The sequence below is a fragment of the Phoenix dactylifera genome, unplaced genomic scaffold (assembly GCF_009389715.1).
Source record: "Phoenix dactylifera cultivar Barhee BC4 unplaced genomic scaffold, palm_55x_up_171113_PBpolish2nd_filt_p 000644F, whole genome shotgun sequence".
NCBI lineage: Eukaryota > Viridiplantae > Streptophyta > Magnoliopsida > Arecales > Arecaceae > Phoenix > Phoenix dactylifera.
The window spans coordinates 101,523-128,106 of record NW_024068035.1 but is presented as its reverse complement, the minus strand read 5'-3'; the positions used below and the strand labels follow the sequence as shown (position 1 = coordinate 128,106).

Genomic DNA, 26,584 nt, shown 5'->3' with positions numbered 1-26,584 from the left:
GCACCTAGGTGCAAGGCCACATCTAGAGGTCAAAGCGGTCCATAAATAAAAAATAAAATATAAATAATAAATAAAGGAAAAACGTAAAAAGGGATATTATATTCCAAGAAATGAAACATGAGCTAATCAAATAAGATATAAGAAGTCAATGAGAACTATCAACTTGGCAACGTCTGTTACTAATTTATAAATTGATCTCTTCCTCTATACTCAAGCATCTTGCAAGACACTTAAGTGGGTGCCTGCAACCCTGCCTGTGCAGACTGTCTATGTGGTTAAGATGGTTGTCTTAAAACATTATCCAGTACATTGTTCTTGACTTTCAGTTGATTTATCTTAGTTTTTTGGATTACACTTTCTTTTGTACATGTGCTAATGATTCTGTAAGTATCAGTATTCATGTGCTTTCATGTCTGCATTATGAAATATTACTGTTGTTCATGTCCGGGATGCAATTATTATCTTTATATGTATCTTTGGTTTCATGCATGGATAGAGAGCATTCGCAGACTTTAATCAAGAGAACAAAAACTTTAACCTGAAGGTATCTGTGTTCAAGTGTTTTAAGCTTGTGTCCTAGAAGCTAGAACTGGGAAGTGAGCAGATGTCTTTGTTAACACTTAATCTTTTTAGCCACTGGCAGTGCAATAGTCATGGACATTTTTCCAGTATATCTCCACTTGCTAGGAAATGAGAATTTGAAAATGCAAGGAGTTTTCATGTTCATTGGTGAGAATTTTTCATGTGGAGGTACTTACCTTGTTGGAAAATGTCATTGGAAGGTTTATTGCAAAACATAATCCACGATATGTTGAATCATGGGGTATTCATGTTCTATTTAATAGCTGAGTAAGTGACTAGACTATCGAACAAGAATGGTGACCAGGTAATGTGAGGTTGAGATAAGATTATGATCTGTTTAAATCCATGGAGAGTTAGTTGACTATTGATATGTCAGTTATACTGTCACTTGTCAGTGTTAATTATTATTCACATAGGGTGTTTCTGCGTGTGTGACTTGTACATATATTGAATCACTATTTGTTTCATACTAGATGTGACAGAATCCATTCCCTACATCATCCTGTAGTTGCTTATAACAATTTCTCTTTGCTGAACCTTTATGCCATTCCCAATTTGAATGCCACTGTTGGTGAAGTGTGAGACGAATCTCTTTTTTTGTATCTGTTTGGTAACACATAAGGTCGCATTGTCAACCTAATTTTGTCAACATACTTTCATCAACCTGCAATGCATAATACTAGAAGATTCATGACAGAAATTCGTGTGCTAGATAACACATTATCAGCATTAACTGAATTTGTGCCCATCGTTATGTCAAGTACTTCATCTTGAGTTTGAGGCTGGAGATTAACAGTTATATGCCATTAGATCTTGAGTTTGTTGCTTTCATTCAAGTTTTCTGTCTCATATGATGTCTTTGCACTGTAGATGTAATCAACTTGGTTCTTCTATTCTACTTTGCAGAATTAGACTTTGAAGCTTGCTTGCTTTTTAGCCTTTCTTGTGCTTCCTGAGCATAATATTATTCATTCAAAAAGCACAGAATTTGAATTCTGTTCTCTGGTATAGTGACCATGTAATATCTTGCAGAAGCTATATGTTGTATGCAGTCATGCTCTGAAAATGATCAAATGAATGTTGTCATATTCCACATCTTTTCTAACCTTCCATTTACCATGCATGTTGGAATGAAGTTACTTCTTGGTTTGAATTAATTTGTAAAACCCTGTGGAATAAGAACTTCTACTAATTCTGTATTGTTATGTAAGCAGAGAGAATACTTTAAGCAAAATAAGGTTGAACAATTTCGGCAGGTTTTGGAGGAAGGGTCAAGTCCAGGTATTTTTGTTTTGCTAATGTTTTTCTTTATCTCAATTGGAGGAGGCTTTTTGTTTTTAATTGCACTAAGAAGAACACAAAACTATCTCGAAACATCCAGCATGTTTTCCTTCATTCAACATTGTGATAGTTTAAGCCAAGGGTTTAGATCCCATCGTAATGGGATGGTATGTTTGGTATCCTACTGTTTTGATAGGAAAACGGAACGAGTGCAAGACACTAGCTTTCTCTTGAGCTGGGATGTCCTAATTGTCCTAATCCATCCCGACTGTCCCAGTTGCATCTCGATACTTGGGATGCACCTGGATGGTTTGGGATTTTTTTTTTTTTTTAAAATCTATCCTTTTTGTTCTTGTTGTTACCAATACTCTACCATCCTAGAAACAAACTGAGGTGGGGCCTGGTATAGAGATTTAAACCCTTGGTTCAAGCTTTTTCTTTTTCTTTTTTTGCATTCTTGTAGAGTAATTAGATTTCTTGTTTATGTTGCAGAAATTGATGAGTACTATGCTGATGTCAAGTATGAACGAATTGCTATTCTAAATGCATTGGGAGCCTATTATACTTATTTGGGGAAGATGGAGACGAATAAAAGTAAAAAGGATGAGCATTTTATTTTAGCAACTCAATGCTACAATAGAGCATCAAGGATTGATGTCCATGAACCATCTACATGGATTGGGAAAGGTGAAGATAATTTGCTTAAATCTTTTCTATTCATTTTTACATAGATTTTCTTACACTATATTGTGAAGAACTTGAGTTTAGATCTTTTTCCCTTTTCCAGATGCTCTGTTAGGTATCACTTGAAGTCGTCATATAGGAAATATACAATAACTCTAGTTGTTAGCATACATTTTGCGTTGAAAGCAGATATACGGGATGCAAACTTTAGTTAATATGTTTTAGTGAGTACTTCTTGCACTTGAGAAAAACTGTCTTCTGAGGTATTTCTCAGCTAGCAGAAAGTCCTGACTAGTCATTTGGGTGTTTGCATGCAAACTTCATCTGAAGTGTAGAAACAAACTCGGTGGCTACCTAACATACAGAAAATATAGATGAGAGAAATCTTGCAATTAGATAAAAAAGGATAACTAAAATTTGTATGATATTTATAATTTTTCTTCTTTCATTACAAAGCATCAAAACCCCAAATTCTCATTGAATGACATATTTAAGCACTCGGAAATACTAATCTGAGTCTTAACTCTTAAAACCAAAGCATTGACTAAATCGTTCATTTGGGACACTAGATATTTCTTACCATTCGTTAAGCAACCTTTTGGGGGATATAATGCAGATTGCAATTTAAAACCAGAGTGATATAAATCAACATAGCAGTAGCAGCTTTTTTGATTGACCAAAACAAATTTTAGTTACTTATGTAAGAATAGATGTCTAGACTAAAGGAAAAACACCAGATTTTCTTCTTCTTTTTTTGTGTGTGTATAGTCAGATATGGATTGATAACTAGAGAGAAAACTCAAAAAGTTTCAAATCCCTAGGCAAGCACTTTGCCCCTGGTCAGTATTTATATCAATTAGCTATTTTCTGCTTAGGAACGACGTCACCACAAAAAGCAGGTGTGTAGAAACAAGTTAAGACTTTGAAAATAATCTGAATTTTCTGTTTTTTTTTAAAAATTAAACAATTAATTAGATCGAAAAAAATAAACATGTTGAAGTCATCTCTTAAGTTTTTAAGTCATAAGCTAGTGATGTCCACCTGATATTCTGTTTTACTGAATTTGTATTACTACGAACGGTAATTTTAATTCTGGTCCAAGTCATTGGCTGAATCAGTAGTTAGATGGTCTAATATGTATTCAAAGTCACAATGTCAATTCCTAGATAAGATGAATTAAATACATGTCTATAGAGTTACCCAGGATCTATTGTTCTTTACTATGCAGTTTGGGCAGTATGGGTCATAGAACAATTAAGTGGAATGCTTAATAAAGTATTATGGTTATGGACATGTGCACCAAATCTAAGGAGGCCTAATTAAGTTGAGGGCTTTATTATTGGGTCATTAAGTTAGAATGGTGGAGACAAGGCTTACGAAGGAAGATACAAAGAAGGATCTGAATATGCTATTGTGCTTATCTATTTGTAGCTGATGTTGTTGTATTATATGGAAATAGATGGCAAATGAACTCCTTATGGACTTAGAAATTACGGTTGTAGCATCGCATATTGGAGTCTTGCCGGTTCACAACATGCACCAGCACATAGTAGCCACAATCCATTTGCACCCACTTTTGGCATGCAACTTAATGCTTTATTTTATTTTATTATTTTTAAACTAAGGGTACTTTAAACTTCTCTCTAACAATGTTTTGAATTTTTTCATGCATTAGAGGTTTTATTTAGAAAATGTAAAGATATTTATGATGTTATATAATCAATAGGAAAACATGCAGTTCAATGGATGCTGTGTTATGTGTGATTTAAGCTAATATGACACCCTAGCAATGCACTATCACCACCAAATTAAAATCTTTGATAAAAATACATTGTAGTTTTTGTTAAAACTTAAACACATGGTATTGTGAAAAGTAGATAATTCATTCTAGAGTATCAATGCTTTTGTCTCTTGAAATACTAAGATTTGCTTCTATTTTACGATGCTAATGATGTATTAGATGTTTATGGTGTCACTGCTAATTCCAGAAATGCACGTGCTGTACTCCTCACCTCATCAAACATAAAATGCCCAGTGAGCTTGTAAAGACAGATATTAAGTTCATTTTGTGGGTTTTGTAGGGTGCTTTAATTATCTTAGGAAGCTAATTTACTGACAATACCACTAATCTTATCGTCTCATGTAATCCATGCAGTACACCAAATTACATGAACCTCAACAGTGTCTAGAGAAGGCATTGTTGGAACACTAGTTGCAATGTTGTCGTGTTTAGGGGTGTGGCCTTTGCTCATTCGCCTACCATAAAATGCTATCTATAACCATGATGGCTTGATTCGAATGTTCTCTGAGTTGATTGTCCCATAACCATATGAATTGTATGTATATGTGGGGCCCTTTACATGTTGTTAAAGACAGTAGAGTATCATTTATAGCATGGTACGCCGTACCGAGCGGTACAAGGCGTACCGTACTAGTTCGGTACCAGTATCCGATATGGGTGGCGTACCGATACTCGGTACGTCAAAAAAATCTCGTACTGTATCGTACCGATACTGTGCTAATGTGGCACCGGTATAGGGTCCGATATCGAGATGGGGAACTTTGATCCATAGGCTGACCGTGAGTCAATATGCTGATGCTATCATAAACCGCTATGTTGCTTTCGAGGCAGAATCGATGAACCATGATTGAAGTATGAAGGCTGATCATTATTTTCTCTCATCCTAATCTAAATCAGCTCAACTCTGTTACATCCATCAGGAGCTTAAGGATGTCTCATAGAAGATCTAGAGATATGCAATGCCCCTTGTGGTCATTAGCAGCCTTCCTTTTCCTTTTGTCCTTTTCTTGTATCCCTGAATGGGAGTTAGGCAACGACTTTAGGCACCATGATCGCATACATTTGTAATAATTGGAGTCAGTCTTGCAAGTGAATGGACACAATAGTCACTTTGACTTTATTTGCATTGGCCCTGTGCCTACGTCACTACCATTTCCAGTAGTTCCTACTTCCTATACAAGCATTGCTAGTAACCCTGTCGATAATGTCACTGTTATCATCGTGGTGCTGCTATCTCAGGTGGATTTCTGCAAGATACAGTCTAAGGGGATTGGGTTGGTGCTATTTTCATCTCACACTGACATTTTTTGATGCCTCTAGAGGATTGATAGGTGCGTCAAACTTTGCCTTACCTTCCGTGCTACCTTTGTTACCTCTAGCCCTGTTGATCTGCGCAGCCTCACTGCCATATCAGGCTCTGGTGCCATGATTTGTCTTGCCCTGATTGTCATGCTAGCAACCAAGAGACGGTCAAACTGAGTGCTCATGTTTTATCCAAAAGGTGCCATGGTCCCTATGTGAACAGTCTCCTGTTCATCAACTTGTTCAAAGCCTCTCTAAACCTATTATGATTCATATCTTGCCTCTCAAGGAGAGCCCTAAATTTATTAATGAGGGCTAGGAGGAATTTAATGCTATCAATATCTTCCTGGCCAATATATATGCCCAACAAGTAGGCATTTGGTATATTCAGCAAAATTTTCTTATTCAAAGTATGAGCAACTTCTTACGCTAGGCCACCATCAGTTTAGTACCATCTATTGGTAGCCAGCTTTTGCAAAAAAAGGAACCATTTGGGTTGTTTTTGTTCCACCCGGAATGTGTTTACTCATAACAATGAACAACCAGCATGCAGTACTGCTTACAGCACATCTATTCTGGGGATTATGAAATTGAATTCTATATCAATATCAGCATCTTTTTGGTGCAGAATTCATTATGGTTGGTTTTTCATATTGTTATCCAGACAATTTCTTTTGCCTAAGGGTATGTATTGTAATATTATCACACCCTAGGTCCATGCGTAAGGCTAGTTTCTGTTTATTTGTTTAATTCCTGCTTTCCAGCTTCCAAGTCCTAGTGCTCATTATTTTGATTTGTCGTGCGTGGTCTGTGCACAAGCTTATTTTGTCAAATCAAGATTTCCATTTTTATGTCTAATTTTTGGTTTTCTTGTTGTGCATCATGTCATTAATATCATTTGTTAAGCCTTTGCTAATTCGTATGCAGATATTAGTGGACAAAAGTCAAAGTATCCATGATTTGCTCTTTTTGGATTTACCAATCTTACTTTTCTCATACAGGTCAACTTTGTGTGGCAAAAGGTGAACTACCGAATGCAGCTAGTGCATTTCAAATTGTTTTGGGTGATGATCCTAATAATGTTGCTGCTCTTCTTGGGCAGGTAAAGATGCAGTCTTATGGATGAAGTCCATACTTGGAAAGAATTAACTGTATACAGATAAATATGTTTCTGGAATGCTCTTATGCCACATCCTTCCTGATAATAATGACCTTTTGTTTTTGCAATATTGTTATGTGTTTCTGTAAGGACTGCTGTAATCTTTTGAGTTTCAATGTTTCAAGGCACATAGTTGTATTGGTTCTTTTATGAACATTCAAGCTTGTGCTCTTTCCCATAACTAACTAATTGATTTTTCCTTTTCTTTTCTTTTTCTTTTTTGTAGCATGACCATAGCTATGACTGAGTAATCCTGCTTTATTTTGATTGCTCCTACAGAATCTTTGCTCTGCACCACAATTTTTTCTGTTACATTTGTCATAACTTGTTCTAATGGCAGTTTCTAGGTTGGTGAATGTTAGAAGATTCTGCTCATTAGTTTGTACATAAACAAGAATAAGATTTTTATTTAATCTATTTTAGGTTATGACTTTTAAAGGCAGAGGCATATCCTGTCTGAATCATTTTATAGTATTTCAGTCAAATAAAGTAACTGATATTACATGAAGAAAAATATTTCTATTTCATAATGTTCTTACACCAGGGTTCTGAGGATGTGACTCCTTTCACAATGCTTAGTGAATCTTTTGCAATCACATTACAGATGATGTTATCTCACATCATTGACTGTTCAAAGGCATTCTTTAAGAGCTCAGTGTTTTCTAATCCAAGCAATAGTCTACATGTCATTCTTTTCAATGTTTATTACATGGTCTTGGTTCTACGATATAACTTGTATATTCATTTTCACTTGTAAATAGCATCAGGAAAGCATACCTAGATATGCATGTCCTCAATCCTACGTTGATGCGCGGGATATTAGAGGACTGAAATCAGGGACTGCTGAACCGAGCCGAACTGGTCAGTTTAAACCGAACGACCGGTTTGGTTCGCCATTAGAAAACAATTCTAGTCACTAGGGGCCGAAACCTGATTTGATCTGGCCGGAATCGACTGGAATCAGACAATTCCGTCCGGTTCGACTTGGCGACCGGTACGGATTTCAGTACCGGTTCGGTGAACCTTGATTAAAATGTTAACAATTAGATCAGTTTTCTATTAGGATACTTTTTTTCCAGTAACACCACCAAATGCTAGGCTTGAGTGATTTTGTGACTTCTATCTTTGACCCAGGAAAATCTAAGATAAGAGGCATGAAATGGCAGTAACTTCAGTTTAGCATGTCATAAATCCCTTAATTTCAAATATTGTCGTTGCTTTCTTTTTTTGTTTCCATTTTTTTGTCATTTTTTCAAGTTAAATTCCGAATGTTAGATAACTATCTTAGCTTTGATTAGTGCCTAACTTCTGGGCATGCTAATAAAAACTGTCCAAAAAGCTTCAAAGAAGGTTATCTTGTTTGATCAATGCAATTTCTCAGTTATGGCCAATATAAGAAACCGATTGCTCAGGGTATGTAAGTCGTACCCTGTCTATCACAGTAAGAGCCATGGGTCATGGTTAGGTGTGCAAGCGAGTCTAGCCGAGGTTGGTTCGGTCTATAAGGTAGCTGCTCGAGCTTGAGCCGAGCTTGACACTTCTTGTTTAGGCTCGGCATGTTTATAAGCTGAGCTCCAAAACCTGTTTGAGCTCTGCTCATTTTGTGAATGAGCTGAGCTTGAACTGAGCCATAGTTGAGCCGATCCCGAGCTGCTCACGAGCACCTCAGATTCTCAGCGACCCTAGTCATGGTGGTTAGTAACTTTTATTCTATAGTCACATGAAAAAATGCAAATTGTTATCATTATTCGTAATTCATTCTGGTATTTTAGTACTTGTGAATCATTAACTTGTTTCAATAAATTCAGTTAGGATTGTAGTTAGTGATTATCGAAGAAGGCTGAAATAAAAGGATATGAATGGTGAAGAAAATGGACTCTAGGAAAAAAAATGATGTGTCAAGTTTGATTCTTATGTTAACATCAGTAGAATGATGCAAATAAAGTTATAGAGATACTTGTATCTTACATCAAACATATTATATCACTGCAGTTTTGGGAAGTTGGCTTAAATTAGTAATATTTATGGTGCAGGCTTGTGTTGATTTTAACACGGCAGAGAATGAAGAACAATATAAAAAAGCTATGGACTTATATAAGAGCTCTTTAGAGTTATATAAGGTTTGATTGTCTTCCTATTGTTTTCAAGGAAACAATTTCCATATGTATTTCCTCTCTTGGCTTTGCAATCAACTTGCTTTGATATTGTTCAGCGGGCATTGCTGGCAAACCCGAACTGCCCTGCTTCTGTGAGGCTTGGTATAGGCCTCTGCCGCTACAGACTTGGTCAGTTTGAAAAAGCTCGACAGGCCTTTGAGCGAGTTTTACAGGCAAGTCTATTGTTCACCAGTCATGTACATTTAACTATGTGATTATACCTCCTCTTTTGCCCTAATTCCTTCTTTTTTTAATTAAATTATGCAGTTAGATCCAGAAAATGTCGAGGCTCTAGTGGCTCTTGGAATCATGGATTTGCAAACAAATGAAGGTAGAAGCACCCATTCTGTAGTGTAAATCAATATTTCAATATATTCTCCATGAGAACTAAATGTATTCTTTTGAAACTCTGGCATCTGAATCATCTTATTACCATTATTTCTTTAATGTCTACAGATCATGGAGTTCAAGGTGGAATGGAGGACATGCGAAGAGCTTTTGAAGTACACCCTTATTGTTCAATGGCATTGAATCATTTAGCAAATCACTACTTCTTCACTGGTCAGCATTTTTTGGTTGAGCAATTAACCGAGGCTGCTCTCGCTGCGACCAATCACGGGTTGATGAAATGCCATTCTTACTATAACCTGGCAAGATCATACCATAGCAAGGTGAATATCATTATGAGACAATATTTTAATTTAGATGTTGACTTTTGTACCTTTGTCATGCTTTTAAGCCTTCAATTGTAATTTTATATTTTGGTTTGTCTAAGGTAATTACAATTTTTTTTTTTGCTACACAATGTTATTACAATTTTAAAATGCACAACTGTAGGGAGATTTTGAGAAGGCTGCACGGTACTATATGGCATCTGTCAAAGAAATCAAGAAGCCACAAGACTTCATTTTGCCCTACTATGGTGTGTGTTTTGGCCCTTTCTCTGTGGCAATGATTTTTGTGAAATAAATAGCTTGTTATGCTGCCTGTTGGCTGCCATATTTGTAATGTTAATTGCCATGTTTTACTAGGCATTACCATAACTTTCTTTTCACCTTCAGAAATCACTTTGTTCTTTCTTGGTGATAGTATTTATAATTTTAGCCATTAATTTCATACTTCATTCAGGCACTTTTGACAACTTATTTTGTTCATCTATCAAACTAACTGTTGGTGGAGATACTTGCTAACAGAAGGGTCAAAGGCTACATGGGGGAGTTTATCATGATTGTTCTGTTCTTTTCTATCTCTTATGATTTTGTTAATTAAGTTGCACGCCATCGGTCAAAGGTAGCGAGAATGCATACCTTGACAATTTTTTTAAATTGCGTCCTTCAAGCCTTTTGCCACACAATATGTAAAACAACATCATGCTGTAGATATTGAAGTTGGGACTTATATTCTTCCAGATAGTTTTGTTGTTCCTAGCTAACAATGAGTAATTGAAAGTATATGATCAATGTCAAGGGGGCTAATTATGCACAGTTGAGGATATGATTCAACTGGGTTGCAAGCATTATGCTTTGACCATGTTACTTGGAATGATTTTTAGAATGAGCATGTTTGATCCTTGCTATGTCTTAATGGTGCTATTATATCCATAAACTGCTTGATCATATATTGCTTGGCCATCTGTGTAATGGGTATCGTATAGTTAAACTAGCTCTGCAATAAAGTTTTATAGATATATTAGTATGCTATACTAAACGAACAAAACTGAACCTTTCATACTTGAGACAATGGATACTTCCTTATAGAATTACATTTATCCTCAAGCATACTGTTGCCCAGATAGACAACCCAAGAGGGGGGGGGGTGAATTGGGTTTTAAAATTAACTTAGATATTTAAAACGTTATGGATGATTAATTAAAAACTATTGCAAGTTATTTAATTAATCCTAAGTGCTGTGAGTGATGTGAGAGTAAGAAGAAAAGAGCCAATCAATCACAAACACAAGGTTTTATAGTGGTTCGGAGCTAACCCTTGCTCCTACGTCCACTCCCCAAGTCTCACTTGGGAATTTCACTATAACCCCCTTGGATTACAGCCGGTTGTTTTGCAAGCTCACAACCAAACTTGTTGTTTTACGAGCTCACAACGAACTCGGTCGGTTTTTCCAGGCTCACCGACTAGAACCAACCCCGATTGTTTTCCCGGGCTCACAATCAAACCCTTACACACGTTGGTTTTAACTTGGCTCACCAACCAACCTTAAACCCCTTGATTCAATCCCCCGATTGAATCAAGTAAATACAAGAGATAGAAGAAAACAGAAAATAGCTTCTCAAAAAGCAGATTTAAGACAATATAATCGTAAAGGAGTTAGAAGCCCTCAAACGCTTTTAAGCTGGTGAAGAGGTATGGCTTCTGGAACTCCGGTCTCCTCTTGAAAGAGTGGTCGACTTGAATGCAGGAGGAGGAAGCTTTGATTGTTGGGAAGAAGTTGTTGGAGCAGTAAATGCAGATCTCCCCTTTTTCGTTTAAGAGCACTTGGAGAGCTTGAAAACTTGAATGCTTGGAGTGGAATATCTGTTATCTTCCTTGCTACAGTCCTCTGTGGCTATTTAAGCCAACCCCCACGGAAACTAGCCGTTACTCTGCTTTTTCTGGCCGTTCTGCACACTCTGCGCAGCCTGACAATATGACCGTTGGTGGGTTGGAGTCGACTCGCGCGATCAGGAGTCGACTCGGCTGTAGCAGGAGTCGACTCACGCTTTTCCGGAGTCGACTCGGCAACTGTTCCAAATTTGAATTAAAGTTGCCGTCTTGACTGGGAGTCGACTCGTCTTGACCTGGAGTCGACTCGCCAACTTCTGGGGTTGACCTGGCAATTTTTGGAGTCGGCTCATCCACTGAAGTCCGTGGATCCAAATTTGAATTTTGTCCACTCGAGTCGACTCGACTGTCCTGGGAGTCGACTCGAATCTCAGAGCCCGAACTCTCGATTCTCTGTCGTTTGGCTCATCCAGTCTTGGAGTCGACTCGAACCTCCTTGGAGTCGACTCGGCTCTCAGTTTCCGAAAGTTGGTCTTCTGCTTTTTGTCGTGTAGCTGTCTTGGAGTCGACTCGAGCTGTCTGTGAGTCGACTCGAATCTCAGAGGCAGTAACATGGTCTTCTGTCTGTTGATGGTCGCTCAGTCTCGGAGTCGACTCGTGTACTGCGGGAGTCGACTCGAATCTCAGAGTCCGAAAATCGTTCTCTGACTTTTTCCTTGTGTTCCTCTGAGAGTCGACTCTTACCTTCTTTGGAGTCGACCTGCCAACCATCGGAGTCGACTCGCGTTCCACTGGAGTCGACTCGAATCTCAGACCCGAAAACTGCTCTCTGACTTTTCTGCCTGTGACTGCTTGGAGTCGACTCTTACTTCCCTGGAGTCGACTCGGTGAACATTGGAGTCGACTCGCGCACTTCAGGAGTCGACTCGTTGACAGGTTCTGAGATGAAGCTTTCTGTTCTTCTTTCTGTTCTCAGTCGGAGTCGACTCGTACTAATCTGGAGTCGACTCGAGCTCGTGCCAGTGAACTTGATACGCTTGGAGTCGACTCGTGATACTCGGGAGTCGACTCGAGTCTCAGACATTGGTTCATGCAGACTTCTTAACTTATCCAAAATACTATGAACCAAGTCTAGAAACACTTGGACAGGATTTTCACTGAAACACTCAATTGAATTCATTAGTAATCACAAGATATACTCAATTGCTTTGAGCTCATCAAAATCAAATGGGGTTTTAATCAATCACTCCACAATCTCCCCCTTTTTGATGATGACAAAACTTTGAGTATATGTAAAATGAATTGCTCATAAAACAATGAAGTAAAATCCATAAATGAATTCAAATGTCTGATAATTTAATTTATCTAAGTTTGAAAGGAGTGAAACATTAAATTTCGGAGTTAAAGCTCCCCTTTCATTTGGAATTATATAAGCCTTCATATTATGCAATCAATTGTTTGGCTTATATGTCATTAATGATTTAGCTTGATTAAAATTCAGATTCTCCCCCTCAACATATGCATTCAACTATGTTTTGATTTTCTGAATTCCCTTTTCATGTTTTGAAGTTTTTGAACTGAATTTTTTGTTTTTAGAGGGAAAATCTGTCAATTTGTTCTTGAGTAGGATTCAGCTAATCTCCGAATATCCCTTGAATAGATTCTGGAGATTACTCCATTAGGAGCCCCAAAAGAGAGATAATGAGCCTCGAGGTACCGAATCCACTTAGAACAAATTTGTGTGTTTTTAAGAGTTTATCTTTTTATTGATTTCTTTTACATATTTTATCCATATTTCTCCCCTTTATACATATTTTATACATATTTCTCCCCCTTTTTGTCATCATATCAAAAAGGAGGTAATCACACACAATCAATGGCACAACCAATCATCAAATGGTACATAATTGAAGATAAAATGTCTACTCATTGTATTGATATGAATGTGAATACATTTGAGAATACAATAAGTAAAGCAAAACAAGACAAAACACAAAAACATCTATGGCCTCCTCGAGGATGAGGCTCCCCCTCTCGAGGATGCATCTCCTCCTCTCGAGGATGTGGCACCTCTCGAGGATGGTGCTCCTCCTCTCAATCGGCTCTGCTCCATGAGGAGGGTGACTGCATCTGTGACATGGCCAAGCTGTGTGATGATAGACGTGGTGGCTCTGCTATGTGTAGTGGAGAGCTCTGTCACCGACGCCTGAAGCCCAGTCACCGATGTCTGAAGTGCGTCCAGCTTGTCGATGAGTACATTCGACAAGCGCTCGGCCCCCTCGGTGGTGGTGTGCATGTCACGACCTATCTCCTCTCGCATCTGTCGAGTGGAGCTCGTGACCTCACTCATGCTGTGGAACTGGGCCTGGACCAAACTCCGGACATTGTAGATCTCTTCCCGTACATGAGCCGTCATGTCAGTCACGGCTGTCAAGGAAGGGACCAACTGAGAAGATACGGGTGCAGGAGTGGGAGCAGGCACCGCACCTCGGAGCTCCCGAAGCAGCTCATCCCTCACATCTCTGACGATCTCCTGTCGCAGCTCCCGGAGCTGCTCAGGATCAATCCGGACCGCCATAGAGGGTGGTGCCGAGGAGGAAGGTCCGGCAAAGGTGGTAGGAGCAGGAGGAGTGGATGGGAGGTCTGGATGGTCTGGAAGGTCTGGGTAGTCTGAATTTGGCTCAGGACTGGGTGATGGTCTGGTGGTCTGAGCAGTGAGAGTAGACTTCCTAACCCAGATCCCTTCTCTCTTCCGAAATCCCATCCTGTGCATAGTCCCCGTACACAAGCGATCAGTCCATCGCAAGGCACGAGAGGGTTCCCTCTCAGGAATGGGAATCTCGTACTGCCTAAAAAGAAGAGTGAATAACATCCCGTATGGGAGTGAGAGCCTAGGTCTATCTAGGGGCTCACACATATACCTATAAATGAGCTTTGGGAAGTTGATCGGGGTGTCCTGAAGGATATAAGACATAATAGCTAAGTCCCTCTCATTCACAAAATCAAATCTCCCTGTCTTAGGGAAGATGGACCTGGACAGAATGCTCAAAAGGATTCTCACTTCAATAGGAAGTGAGCTAGCAGATACCTCATCTAGGGGGGACTGAGGTGGATGCCCTAAGACGACCGTAAGGGCCGCAACTCTATCCTCAGGGTGTGCGGGAGCCACCCCTACTAATGGAAGGTGAAGGATATGGGCAATGAGGTCCTCTGTGACACGCAACGGGACACCTACTACAGTACCCTCGATACCTCCATCTCCCCGATGGACGGTACTGTAAAACTCTTGAACTAGGCCAGGATAGGTGGGAAGGTCCAAGGTGAGGAAGTACTCTAGGCCCTGGGCTCTAAGCCTATCGCCTATGGTGAACCCCTCCCGGGAGAGATAGTCGAAATCGACAAACCTCCCGGAGGTGACGGCCTTCCCGGCCAACGGCCTAACGAGAACCACCCTAGGCGGGGAACGATCCGGAGGTGGTTGCCTCGCGGGATCGTGCCGCGCCTTGGAGCGTCGCTCGGGACCGGCCTCGGGACGGGACCTCTTCCTAACGACGGTCTTACGAGGCATCTTGACCTAAACGGGAAGAAAAATACCTAGAGGACGGTGAAGAACCGACAGAGGAAGCTCGGGACGGACCGGAAATGACCTAGGAACGGACAGAAACTCAATGTCCGGCGAAGAATCGACGGGAAAAGGGCTTGGAGACGATCGGGGATGACCTAGGAGTCGGCTCTAGGGCTTTGTGAACTGTGGCGGCTTGAGGAAAAGTGTTTGCGAAACGACAAACCTAGGGTTAAAAAGTCGGATCCCGACTGCGAGTCGACTCCCCTGAGTCGCGAGTCGACTCGACCTCGAGTCGACTCCAGAATATGCGCGAGTCGACTCTCTGTTAGCGCATGTAGACTTCGAGTCGACTCCCGACAGTGTGCGAGTCGACTCCCCCTCAGCTGCCAACTTTGCGAGTCGACTCCCGCTAATGCGCGAGTCGACTCCCCCTTAGGAGCCGGCTCTGAAACTTACTCGAGTCGTCTCTAACCTTGGCACGCATCTAAAAACCATGCTATAATCGTGCCAAATGAGGGAAAATCACCTAATTAAGGACTGATTTGATGATCACTGCATAGAAACTCTATTTTAACCTCATTCTAATCATCAAAATCAATTAATCTAGTGAAAAACTCCCACTAGGATGGATCAATCACTCCTAATCCCCTTCTAAGCACACTAAACCTCTCTTCACTTAGGGGTTTTGTAAAAATGTCTGCTAATTGATTATCAGTACACACAAATTGGAGTGACACATCACCATTCAATACATGATCTCTTATGAAGTGATGTCTTATCTCAATGTGTTTAGTTCTTGAGTGTTGAATTGGATTTTTAGTTAGATTTATGGCACTTGTGTTATCACAATTAATGGGAATTTTATCTTGTTTAATGCCATAATCTTCTAATTGTTGTTTAATCCATAAGATTTGAGCACAACAACTCCCGGCTGCAACATATTCAGCTTCTGCAGTGGATAATGCAACCGAGTTTTGTTTCTTGCTAAACCATGAGATTAGGTTTTCTCCTAGAAATTGACAAGACCCGCTGGTACTTTTTCTATCAAGCTTACATCCAGCGAAGTCTGAATCTGTGTACCCTATTAAGTTTAGGCTAGATTCTTTAGAGTACCACAGCCCTATGTTCTTAGTTCCAATTAAGTATTTAAAGATTCTCTTAACTGCAGCTAGGTGTGATTCTTTAGGATTAGCCTGATATCTAGCACACATGCACACACTAAACATAATATCAGGCCTACTTGCAGTAAGATACAGTAAAGAACCTATCATACCTCTATAAAGTTTTTGATCTACAGATTTACCTGATTCATCTTGGTCTAACTTGCATGATGAGCTCATGGGGGTGCTGATTGACTTGTTTCCCTCCATATCAAACTTCTTGAGCATCTCCTTGATATATTTTGCTTGATTGATGAAGATGCCTCCTTCAGATTGTTTGATTTGAAGCCCGAGGAAATAGTTCAGCTCTCCCATCATGCTCATCTCAAACTCACTCTGCATCAAATCAGCAAATTCCTCGCAGAGGCGATTGTTAGTAGCACCGAAAATGATATCATCAACATAAATCTGTACTAATAACATATCCTTATTTTTCTTTTTCAGAAATAATGTTGTATCTACATTTCCCCTAGAGAATTCATGTTCTAATAGGAATTTACTAAGTCTCTCATACCATGCTCTAGGTGCTTGTTTTAGTCCATAAAGCGCTTTGTTCAGTTTATACACATGATTAGGGTATTGATGATTTTCAAAACTAGGAGGTTGTTCTACATACACTTCCTCATTAATATACCCATTTAAAAATGCACTTTTTACATCCATTTGAAATAGTTTGAAATCCTTAGAGCATGCATATGCTAATAATAGTCTAATAGCCTCAAGTCTAGCTACGGGAGCAAAGGTTTCATCAAAATCTATGCCTTCTTCTTGATTATAACCCTTTGCCACTAGTCTAGCCTTATTCCTTATAACAATTCCATTTTCATCTAGCTTATTTTTATATATCCATTTTGTACCTATAATTGGATATTCAGAAGGCCTCTCTACTAGATCCCACACTTTGTTTCTAGTAAATTGGTTTAGTTCTTCTTGCATTGCATTTATCCAATTTACATCATTTTCGGCTTCTTCTATATGTTTGGGCTCAAAGTGTGAAACAAAAGCTAGATGGTTATTCAAATTTCTAAGGGATGCTCTAGTCCTAACCGGTTGAGATGGATCATCTAGAATGAGTTCCTTAGGATGCCCGTGAGCATACCTCCAAGCTTTTGTTAACCCATGATCCACAATAGGCTCTTGGCTTGATGATGCTTCTTCAATCAATTTTTGATTATCATCTTGTAATCCCATCTCATCTATCTTTTCTTCAAGTATTTCAATATCATCATCACAATTAACCTTCTTACTAGATGAGATGTCATTAGAGTCATCAAAAACAACATGTATAGATTCTTCTATAACTAGGGTTCTTTTATTAAAGACTCTATAGGCTTTACTAGTTGTAGAATAACCTAAGAATATTCCTTCATCAGATTTAGGATCAAATTTTCCTAGATTATCTTTCCCATTATTATGGACAAAACACCTACATCCAAAAACATGAAAGTAATTAACTTTTGGTTTTCTGTTTTTCCACAGTTCATATGGTGTTTTCTTTATAATGGGTCTTAATAAAACTCTATTTAATATATGGCAGGAAGTATTAATGGCTTCTCCCCAAAAGTACTTAGGGAGGTTACTTTCACATAACATCGTTCTAGCCATTTCCTCTAGAGTTCTATTTTTCCTTTCCACAACTCCATTTTGTTGTGGTGTCCTAGGTGCAGAAAAATTATGGGTTATCCCCTTTTTACTACAAAATTCATCAAATAATTGATTTTCGAATTCGGTACCATGGTCACTTCTAATGGCTATGACTGAAGACTCTCTAGCATTTGTTACTTTCTTATGGAACTTCTTAAACATAGAAAATGCTTGGTCCTTATGCGCTAGGAACATGACCCATGTGTACCTAGAGTAATCATCTACAATAACTAGGCCATATTTATTTCCACCTAGGCTTGTTGTTCTAGTTGGACCAAATAGGTCCATGTGTAATAATTCTAGAGGCCTAGAGGTAGAGACACATTTTATGGGTTTAAAAGAATTCCTAGATTGTTTGCCAAATTGACATGCTTCACAGATTTTGTTCTTTTCAAATTTTAACTTTGGCAAACCTATCACGGAATCTCTTTTAACTAATTTAGTTATTGTGTCCATGCTTGCATGACCTAACTTACGGTGCCATAACCAACTAGCATCATTATCTTTAGTTTCATTAACAACTAAACATTGGTTATGTTTTGCAAGGTCTTCTAGGTCTACCACATATACATTTCCACGTCTAATCCCTTTAAAAACTAAACTATTATCATTAGGATTTGTTATAATACATAGTGATGGTTTAAACATAACATCATATCCTTTATCACATAATTGACTAATGCTTAACAAGTTATGTTTAAGACCATCAACATATCTAACATTATCTATAAAAGTAGAAGGGGTGATTTGAACTTTACCAATACCAATGATGTGACCTTGGTTGTTGTCTCCAAACGTCACAGCATCTCCCTTCTTAGCTTCAAGGGTGAAAAATTGGTCTTTATCACCCGTCATGTGCCTTGAGCAGCCACTATCCAAATACCAGCAGTTCTTGTTGACCTTGGCTGCAAGACACTCCTACACAAGCAAATCATGTCATCTTAGGTACCCAAGTTTTCTTGGGTCCTTCATGGTTAGTCAAGTTGGTTCCTTTTGGAACCCATACCCGTTTAATTTTTCTTTTAGTTTTCCTTTTCCTATAGTCACATGCATTTGCCTTATGTCCTATATTTCCACAACAAAAACAGGTCATTTTCTTAGTTTTATTTTCCCCAGCTTTGACAAAGAAGTTACTAAGAAGTTTTTGTTTATTTTTCGGTTTATACCCTAAACCCGCTTTATTGAATACGGCTCGTTGACTGTTAAGTATCATGTTTAACTTTTCAGAACTATATGTGAATTTTTCAACTAAGGGTTTGTATTTGTTAAGTTCTTTAGTTAATGTTTGATTTTCGGCTTTTAGATCATTTAGTTCTTTTGTTAGATCCTTGTTTAAGACTTGTTTATGGTTTTTGAGTTCTGAAAGTTCCTTAGTTAGTTTTTCATTATCTTTAGTTAAGGTATTAGTTTTCTTAATTAAGAGTTGGTTGCTTGTCTTAAGTTCTAGATTTTCTTTGGTAATAGCATCTTTATCCTTAATTAAAGAATCATACTTACGGATATAAGTTTGGTTAGTTACTTTTAGTTCCCTGTTTTTAACATTAACATCCTTATATTCAATCATTAGTTCGTTAAACGCATCATAAAGTTCATCAAATGAAAAATCATAGTGCGTATCGGAAGTTACCTCATTTTCGTTGGCCATGAAACAAAAATTGGCCTTCTCTTCTTGTTCTTCATCTGATGATGAAGATGATGCGTCGGAGTCCGATAGGGTGGTGACAAGGGATTTCTTCTTCTTCTTGTACTTGCTGCTCTTCTTTAGTAAGGGACACTCAGCTCGGATGTGTCCCGGCTTTTTGCACTCATAGCACCCGATCCCCTCACTTTCTCTTTCCTTACCTTTGTCCTTGCGGTAGGAATTTGAGGGGCCTCTCCTTTGATGATAGGACTTCTTGTGGTTGATGAATTTCTTGAACTTGCGCACAAGAAGAGCCTCACCACCATCTTCCTCATCTTCTTCTTCTTCACTGCTGCTGCTGCAAGACAAGTCCTTGTTAGAAGAAGTAGATTTTAAAGCTATTACCTTTTTCTTATGGGAGGACTCTTCCTCGTTGTGTTGTTTCATGGTAAGCTCATGCGTCATAAGGGATCCAAGGAGCTCTTCAAGTGGAAGCTTGTTCAAGTCTTTAGCTTCTTGGATTGCCGTCACTTTAGCTTCCCACGACCTTGGTAGACACCGAAGGATTTTCCTGACAAGTTCACTGTTAGTATAGTTCTTGCCAAGGCTTTTTAGGCCATTGACAATATCAGTAAACCTAGTGAACATGCATGTAATTGTTTCGTTAGAGTCCATTTTAAATAGTTCATATTTATGAACCAAAATATTTATTTTGGACTCTTTCACTTGATTCGTGCCCTCATGGGTCACTTCAAGTCTGTCCCAAATCTCTTTTGCAGAATTGCAAGTAGAGACCCTATTGAATTCATTACGGTCTAAGGCACAATAAAACACATTCATAGCTTTAGAGTTTAATTGTGCCTTCCTCATGTCATGTTCATCCCAGTCCATTTCTAGTTTAGGTACCTTAACACCATCTACGTATATGGATGGGATGTATGGCCCATTTACTACAATGGACCACATCTCATAGTCTTGGGCTTGGATGAATATTCTCATCCTAGCCTTCCAGTATGAGTAGTCAGATCCATTGAAGAAAGGGGGTCTTTGGGTGGACTGACCCTCAATGTGAGAAGATCCAAATGGGGTTGTCATTTTGATCTTTTAACTCTTGAGTGGAAGAGTTTTTGGCTCTGATACCACTTGTTGCCCAGATAGACAACCCAAGAGGGGGGGTGAATTGGGTTTTAAAATTAACTTAGATATTTAAAACGTTATGGATGATTAATTAAAAACTATTGCAAGTTATTTAATTAATCCTAAGTGCTGTGAGTGATGTGAGAGTAAGAAGAAAAGAGCCAATCAATCACAAACACAAGGTTTTATAGTGGTTCGGAGCTAACCCTTGCTCCTACGTCCACTCCCCAAGTCTCACTTGGGAATTTCACTATAACCCCCTTGGATTACAGCCGGTTGTTTTGCAAGCTCACAACCAAACTTGTTGTTTTACGAGCTCACAACGAACTCGGTCGGTTTTCCCAGGCTCACCGACTAGAACCAACTCCGATTGTTTTCCCGGGCTCACAATCAAACCCTTACACACGTTGGTTTTAACTTGGCTCACCAACCAACCTTAAACCCCTTGATTCAATCCCCCGATTGAATCAAGTAAATACAAGAGATAGAAGAAAACAGAAAATAGCTTCTCAAAAAGCAGATTTAAGACAATATAATCGTAAAGGAGTTAGAAGCCCTCAAACGCTTTTAAGCTGGTGAAGAGGTATGGCTTCTGGAACTCCGGTCTCCTCTTGAAAGAATGGTCGACTTGAATGCAGGAGGAGGAAGCTTTGATTGTTGGGAAGAAGTTGTTGGAGCAGTAAATGCAGATCTCCCCTTTTTCGTTTAAGAGCACTTGGAGAGCTTGAAAACTTGAATGCTTGGAGTGGAATATCTGTTATCTTCCTTGCTACAGTCCTCTGTGGCTATTTAAGCCAACCCCCACGGAAACTAGCCGTTACTCTGCTTTTTCTGGCCGTTCTGCACACTCTGCGCAGCCTGACAATATGACCGTTGGTGGGTTGGAGTCGACTCGCGCGATCAGGAGTCGACTCGGCTGTAGCAGGAGTCGACTCACGCTTTTCCGGAGTCGACTCGGCAACTGTTCCAAATTTGAATTAAAGTTGCCGTCTTGACTGGGAGTCGACTCGTCTTGACCTGGAGTCGACTCGCCAACTTCTGGGGTTGACCTGGCAATTTTTGGAGTCGGCTCATCCACTGAAGTCCGTGGATCCAAATTTGAATTTTGTCCACTCGAGTCGACTCGACTGTCCTGGGAGTCGACTCGAATCTCAGAGCCCGAACTCTCGATTCTCTGTCGTTTGGCTCATCAAGTCTTGGAGTCGACTCGAACCTCCTTGGAGTCGACTCGGCTCTCAGTTTCCGAAAGTTGGTCTTCTGCCTTTTGACGTGTAGCTTGTTTTGGAGTCGACTCGAGCTGTCTGTGAGTCGACTCGAATCTCAGAGGCAGTAACATGGTCTTCTGTCTGTTGATGGTCGCTCAGTCTCGGAGTCGACTCGTGTACTGCGGGAGTCGACTCGAATCTCAGAGTCCGAAAATCGTTCTCTGACTTTTTCCTTGTGTTCCTCTGAGAGTCGACTCTTACCTTCTTTGGAGTCGACCTGCCAACCATCGGAGTCGACTCGCGTTCCACTGGAGTCGACTCGAATCTCAGACCCGAAAACTGCTCTCTGACTTTTCTGCCTGTGACTGCTTGGAGTCGACTCTTACTTCCCTGGAGTCGACTCGGTGAACATTGGAGTCGACTCGCGCACTTCAGGAGTCGACTCGTTGACAGGTTCTGAGATGAAGCTTTCTGTTCTTCTTTCTGTTCTCAGTCGGAGTCGACTCGTACTAATCTGGAGTCGACTCGAGCTCGTGCCAGTGAACTTGATACGCTTGGAGTCGACTCGTGATACTCGGGAGTCGACTCGAGTCTCAGACATTGGTTCATGCAGACTTCTTAACTTATCCAAAATACTATGAACCAAGTCTAGAAACACTTGGACAGGATTTTCACTGAAACACTCAATTGAATTCATTAGTAATCACAAGATATACTCAATTGCTTTGAGCTCATCAAAATCAAATGGGGTTTTAATCAATCACTCCACACGTATGGTGCTTGTTCCTCATTTTAGTATGATCATCTTATAACTTTTGCCTTATTAGCAAGTCACTTCTATTTTGATCCCCTTACATTGGATTATTCCCTACCATACCATTGTTGTAAACTGTTTTGAAGTCTCTACTTACTGGTTAGGTTCAAATTTCTCTTAGTTTGTTGATTTCAAAGGGTTTTGCTCTATTTTAATAGTTTCTTAGGGAAGTTTTTATTGTATTTGGATCTAATTTAATCATTCTCTGTAATTCTTATATTATCATATGTTTTGATTCTCCCTTCTCTCACCTTTTTGGGAGCTAGAAATATTTAATGCATCTTCGTAGGTGGAAAATGCATCAAGTCATGCTTTTCTTTGTATATGTTGCAAAAGTTTGGGGATATAGAAGTGGGCTTGATACTGTTGGTTGCTTCCATATTTCATAAATATGGAGATCATCAGGAGCAGCTTAAGAATACAATATTTCTACATCAAAGTTATATGTTGAGTACTCTTTGAGGACCTTACTTTCATGATTAATGCCTCAAAAGACTTCTGCATTATGGGCACAAAATTTTATCCTTAAGCAAGTTAAGTGCAGTTATGTTTTCTGTCGGTGTCATGTGCACACCTTTCACAGCATCTGTTCATCTTGCATCTTCACCTTGATATCTATGTTATCTTATCAATGGATCATGATGTTTGCTGCTGCTGCTGCTATACTGTGGAGTAGGACTCGGACAAGTGCAACTGAAGTTAGGGGATTTCAGAAGTTCTCTTTCAACCTTTGAAAAGGTCTTGGAGGTTCAGCCTGAAAATTGTGAAAGTCTAAAGGTGGGTGAAGTTACAGACAAACTATACATAGCTTCTTATTTTTATGATCTTTGTTCAAATTGACATTTTGACCACTTATATGATTGATTTATTATTTATTCCTTAAAGGCTGTTGGACATATTTATGCTCAGCTTGGTCAGAATGATAAGGCCATAGAAACCTTTCGAAAAGCTACACGAATCGACCCAAAAGATGCTCAGGTAATCCATGCTCTCTTTTGTGTGTTCTGTTTTGGTTCATTGCAATTTTTATCTTAAGGGGCCTTACCGTGTTTTATGCCAATTTTATAATCACCACTGCTTGGTAGACCACTTTTAGCTATTTGAATAGGAGTCAGTTCTTTGTCGCTAAAGTGAAAACAGTATACTGAGCAGTCCAGCGGAATAGATGATGGTGCAATTTGATGTGTCAAATTTACATGCTTGCTGAAGACCTCAACTTTAGAGTAGGTTTCCCGATTGAGCTTTGGGAATAAAAATGTTGAGGAATATTATTAGTAAATTCTGCTTAAAGATCAGATTGACTTGGATTACCAAAGTTCATATATTTTAACGTGGACTCTTACAGCACTTGTTTACAACTATCTAAAAATGATCGAGATGTTTCTTGCAAACTTTAGAAGCCTACTTGTAAAAAGTAAATTAAGAACAAAATAAAAATGTTACATCAATTACATAAGGTATGATGGAAGGGAGGTTGTGCTGACAGTGTCAATGAGGCTCAATGCCTACAAGAAATAGTTGACCTTTCCCAGTTCTTTGATTGCCATGTATGCACACACAATGCATCTATTTTGTGCTTTCTATAGTATGTCAGCAAGCCATTATTTAGTCTTTCTTTATATTCAAAACTTCTGTTTATTAATTAGTGTCAGTGGTTATCTTAGGGTTGGTGATTTAATCATGTCTATGCTTAATATTTTTCTTGTTTTATTCTTTATTTATTATGGGGTGTTGGTGGGCTAAAAGGAGAAGGAATGATGAAGGTTATACTAACCAAATACCAAATAAGTTGTGTGGAAACATCAATTCTTTGATGCATAGCATTTGGATTTGAGAGTTTTTGTGTGGGAGTGTAGGTTTGAGTTTGGATCCTCTCCAGTTCAGGATGGATGTGGCATGGTCCAGTTCCCAATCACCAATCCTCTAGTGTATTTTGGAGTGGCTGCTATTTAGCAGAATTGGGACAACATGGGACATGAATGCATAGGCCCTGCTCAATCACAGCAGCTTTGCAATACATGAAGTGCTGGTGATTGGTAACTGGACCTCTCCAGTTCAGTCCTGCACTGGAGAGGATCCCAACTCGTAGTTTATCAGGCCATATACTCATTTTCCCCCTTATGATTAGTTCAGAATTTAAGGCATGGTTTTAAATCTGTCAGCATCTGTGACATATTTCGGACCCTTAAAGTGCTTTTTATTCTTAGGGCCTTTTTTTATCCTTTCTGTTATGAAGTGATAGATTTCTTCTCCATCAAGTTTTGAGGGCACCAACTCTTTTAGATGCACTGTGCCAGTTGGTATTTATGAGAAAAATTCTAAGTTTCTTTTAATCTGCCAAATCTAGCTTGTTTTATTTCTGGTTTTGCTTGGATTCCATTCACATTAATGACCATTTGTAGTTTACATCAACATTTGTTGTGACTTCTGACTAAGAAAGTTTTCCATCACCAATTAAGTTGGCTTCAAAGTCTGTCATGCAATTAATTTTATTCTAAAAGAAACTCTTTTCAGCTGGATTGGAGAGATATGGAATGATGGAGGAATATCTTTGCGAAAACTCATTTCAATTTTAGAATGCTTGTGGAAAAGCATTGCCTCTTGAACATGTTTGGCACTGCAATCTTCAAACTATATATCAAGGATCACTATACTGGTACTGGGTCCGTACTGGTTGCCCAGCGGCACAGTTCGTAACTTCGTATGGTAACATTCTGTGCTAGGCTTGTATTGACACAGTAGAGTTCGAGGAGGGTAAGGGAGAGGAAGAATGGGAGAGAAGAAAAGTGAGAAAGAGAGAGAGGGGGGGGGGAGAGGGAGGTATAGGGAGGGAGGGAGAAGGCCGCGGATGGCGGGGGAGGGGATGCGAAGGGGCAGAGGAAGGGCTCCACCCTCCAGTTCCTCTGTTTCGAACGAAATAGAGGTCCGAAACAAGGATCCTAAAGGGGCCTTTTTTTTATTTTGAGAAAATTAAGTGCAATCGGCAAGGGTTCACTTATTTTTTTTTAAAATAAAAGGGAGTTCCCTTTGGTACCCTTGTTTCGAATGAAATAGAGGATTTAGAGGATGGAGCCTTTCCTCTGCCCCTTTGCTGGTCTTCTCCCTCTCTCTCCCCCCTTCCCCCTCTCTCTCTTTTCTTCTCTCTCGTTCTCCCTCTCCCCCGCCCTCATCGGTATCTCGAACAGAGTGGCGGAACCACCCCAGTATAGTTCAGTATGCCCTGAACTGGATTTTCTTGCTCATATAAACTGTTCTTCATTGTTAAATATCATGCTATAGGCTTAACATTAAATTTTGAAAATAGGTATTGCAGTGGATGCTGCTTCACATATTAACTGGTAAGTATAATTGAATTATTTAGTATATGAACTAAGTAATTTTTGAAATTAGGAGTTAGTCTATTAGTCTGTTTCTTTTAATTCCTTATGACATATTTGCTTAAGCTTTGAATATTAGGATCAAGGTTTGCTGAATAGGTCGGAACCGACCGGTTTAGCCTGTATCGTACGGTACCAGCCGACATTGGTACGGTACAGCTATAGAATTTGGTTTCGTTCCCAAGAGGGTCGGAACCGAATGGTTACTTGCCCATGCCGGTGCGAACTGGTGCGGTTCGCACCGGTACTCGCGAGGAAGAAGAAGAGGAAAGAAAAGGAAGAAAGAAGAGGAAGAAGAAGAGGAAGAAGAGAAAGAGAAGACTACCTGTCGAAGGGGGAAGAAGACCTCTCTTGCGGGGATTTTTGTCTACCGGGCGTCTTTCTTCCTCCCGAGCACCTCGCGGGGAAGAAGACCTCCCTTGCTTGCGGGAGAAGGGGGGAAAGAGAGAAGAGAGGAGAGGGGAAGAAAAGAGCGGCTCGGGAAGAAAAAAAGAAAGGAAAAAAAAGAGAGGCCGAGGCAGTGCACGGGGGTGCGAGCGCGAGTGGAAAAACGCGTCCCCGACTTGCACCCACGCATGTTCCACGCGGTGCGAACCAC

At 39.5% G+C, this 26,584-nt stretch overlaps 1 protein-coding gene across 1 annotated transcript in view; it reads left to right on the top strand.

The window, feature by feature from the left end:
* Positions 1-26,584, top strand: part of LOC120103991 (protein CTR9 homolog) — a 55,721-nt gene that overhangs the window by 1,434 nt on the left and 27,703 nt on the right. The window contains exons 2-11 of the mRNA XM_039119862.1: positions 1,797-1,863; positions 2,356-2,550; positions 6,652-6,752; positions 8,843-8,929; positions 9,022-9,138; positions 9,233-9,296; positions 9,422-9,636; positions 9,803-9,887; positions 23,286-23,386; positions 23,495-23,587. Of these exons, the coding sequence (XP_038975790.1) occupies positions 1,797-1,863; positions 2,356-2,550; positions 6,652-6,752; positions 8,843-8,929; positions 9,022-9,138; positions 9,233-9,296; positions 9,422-9,636; positions 9,803-9,887; positions 23,286-23,386; positions 23,495-23,587 (1,125 nt within the window). The remainder of the gene's footprint in view (positions 1-1,796; positions 1,864-2,355; positions 2,551-6,651; positions 6,753-8,842; positions 8,930-9,021; positions 9,139-9,232; positions 9,297-9,421; positions 9,637-9,802; positions 9,888-23,285; positions 23,387-23,494; positions 23,588-26,584) is intronic.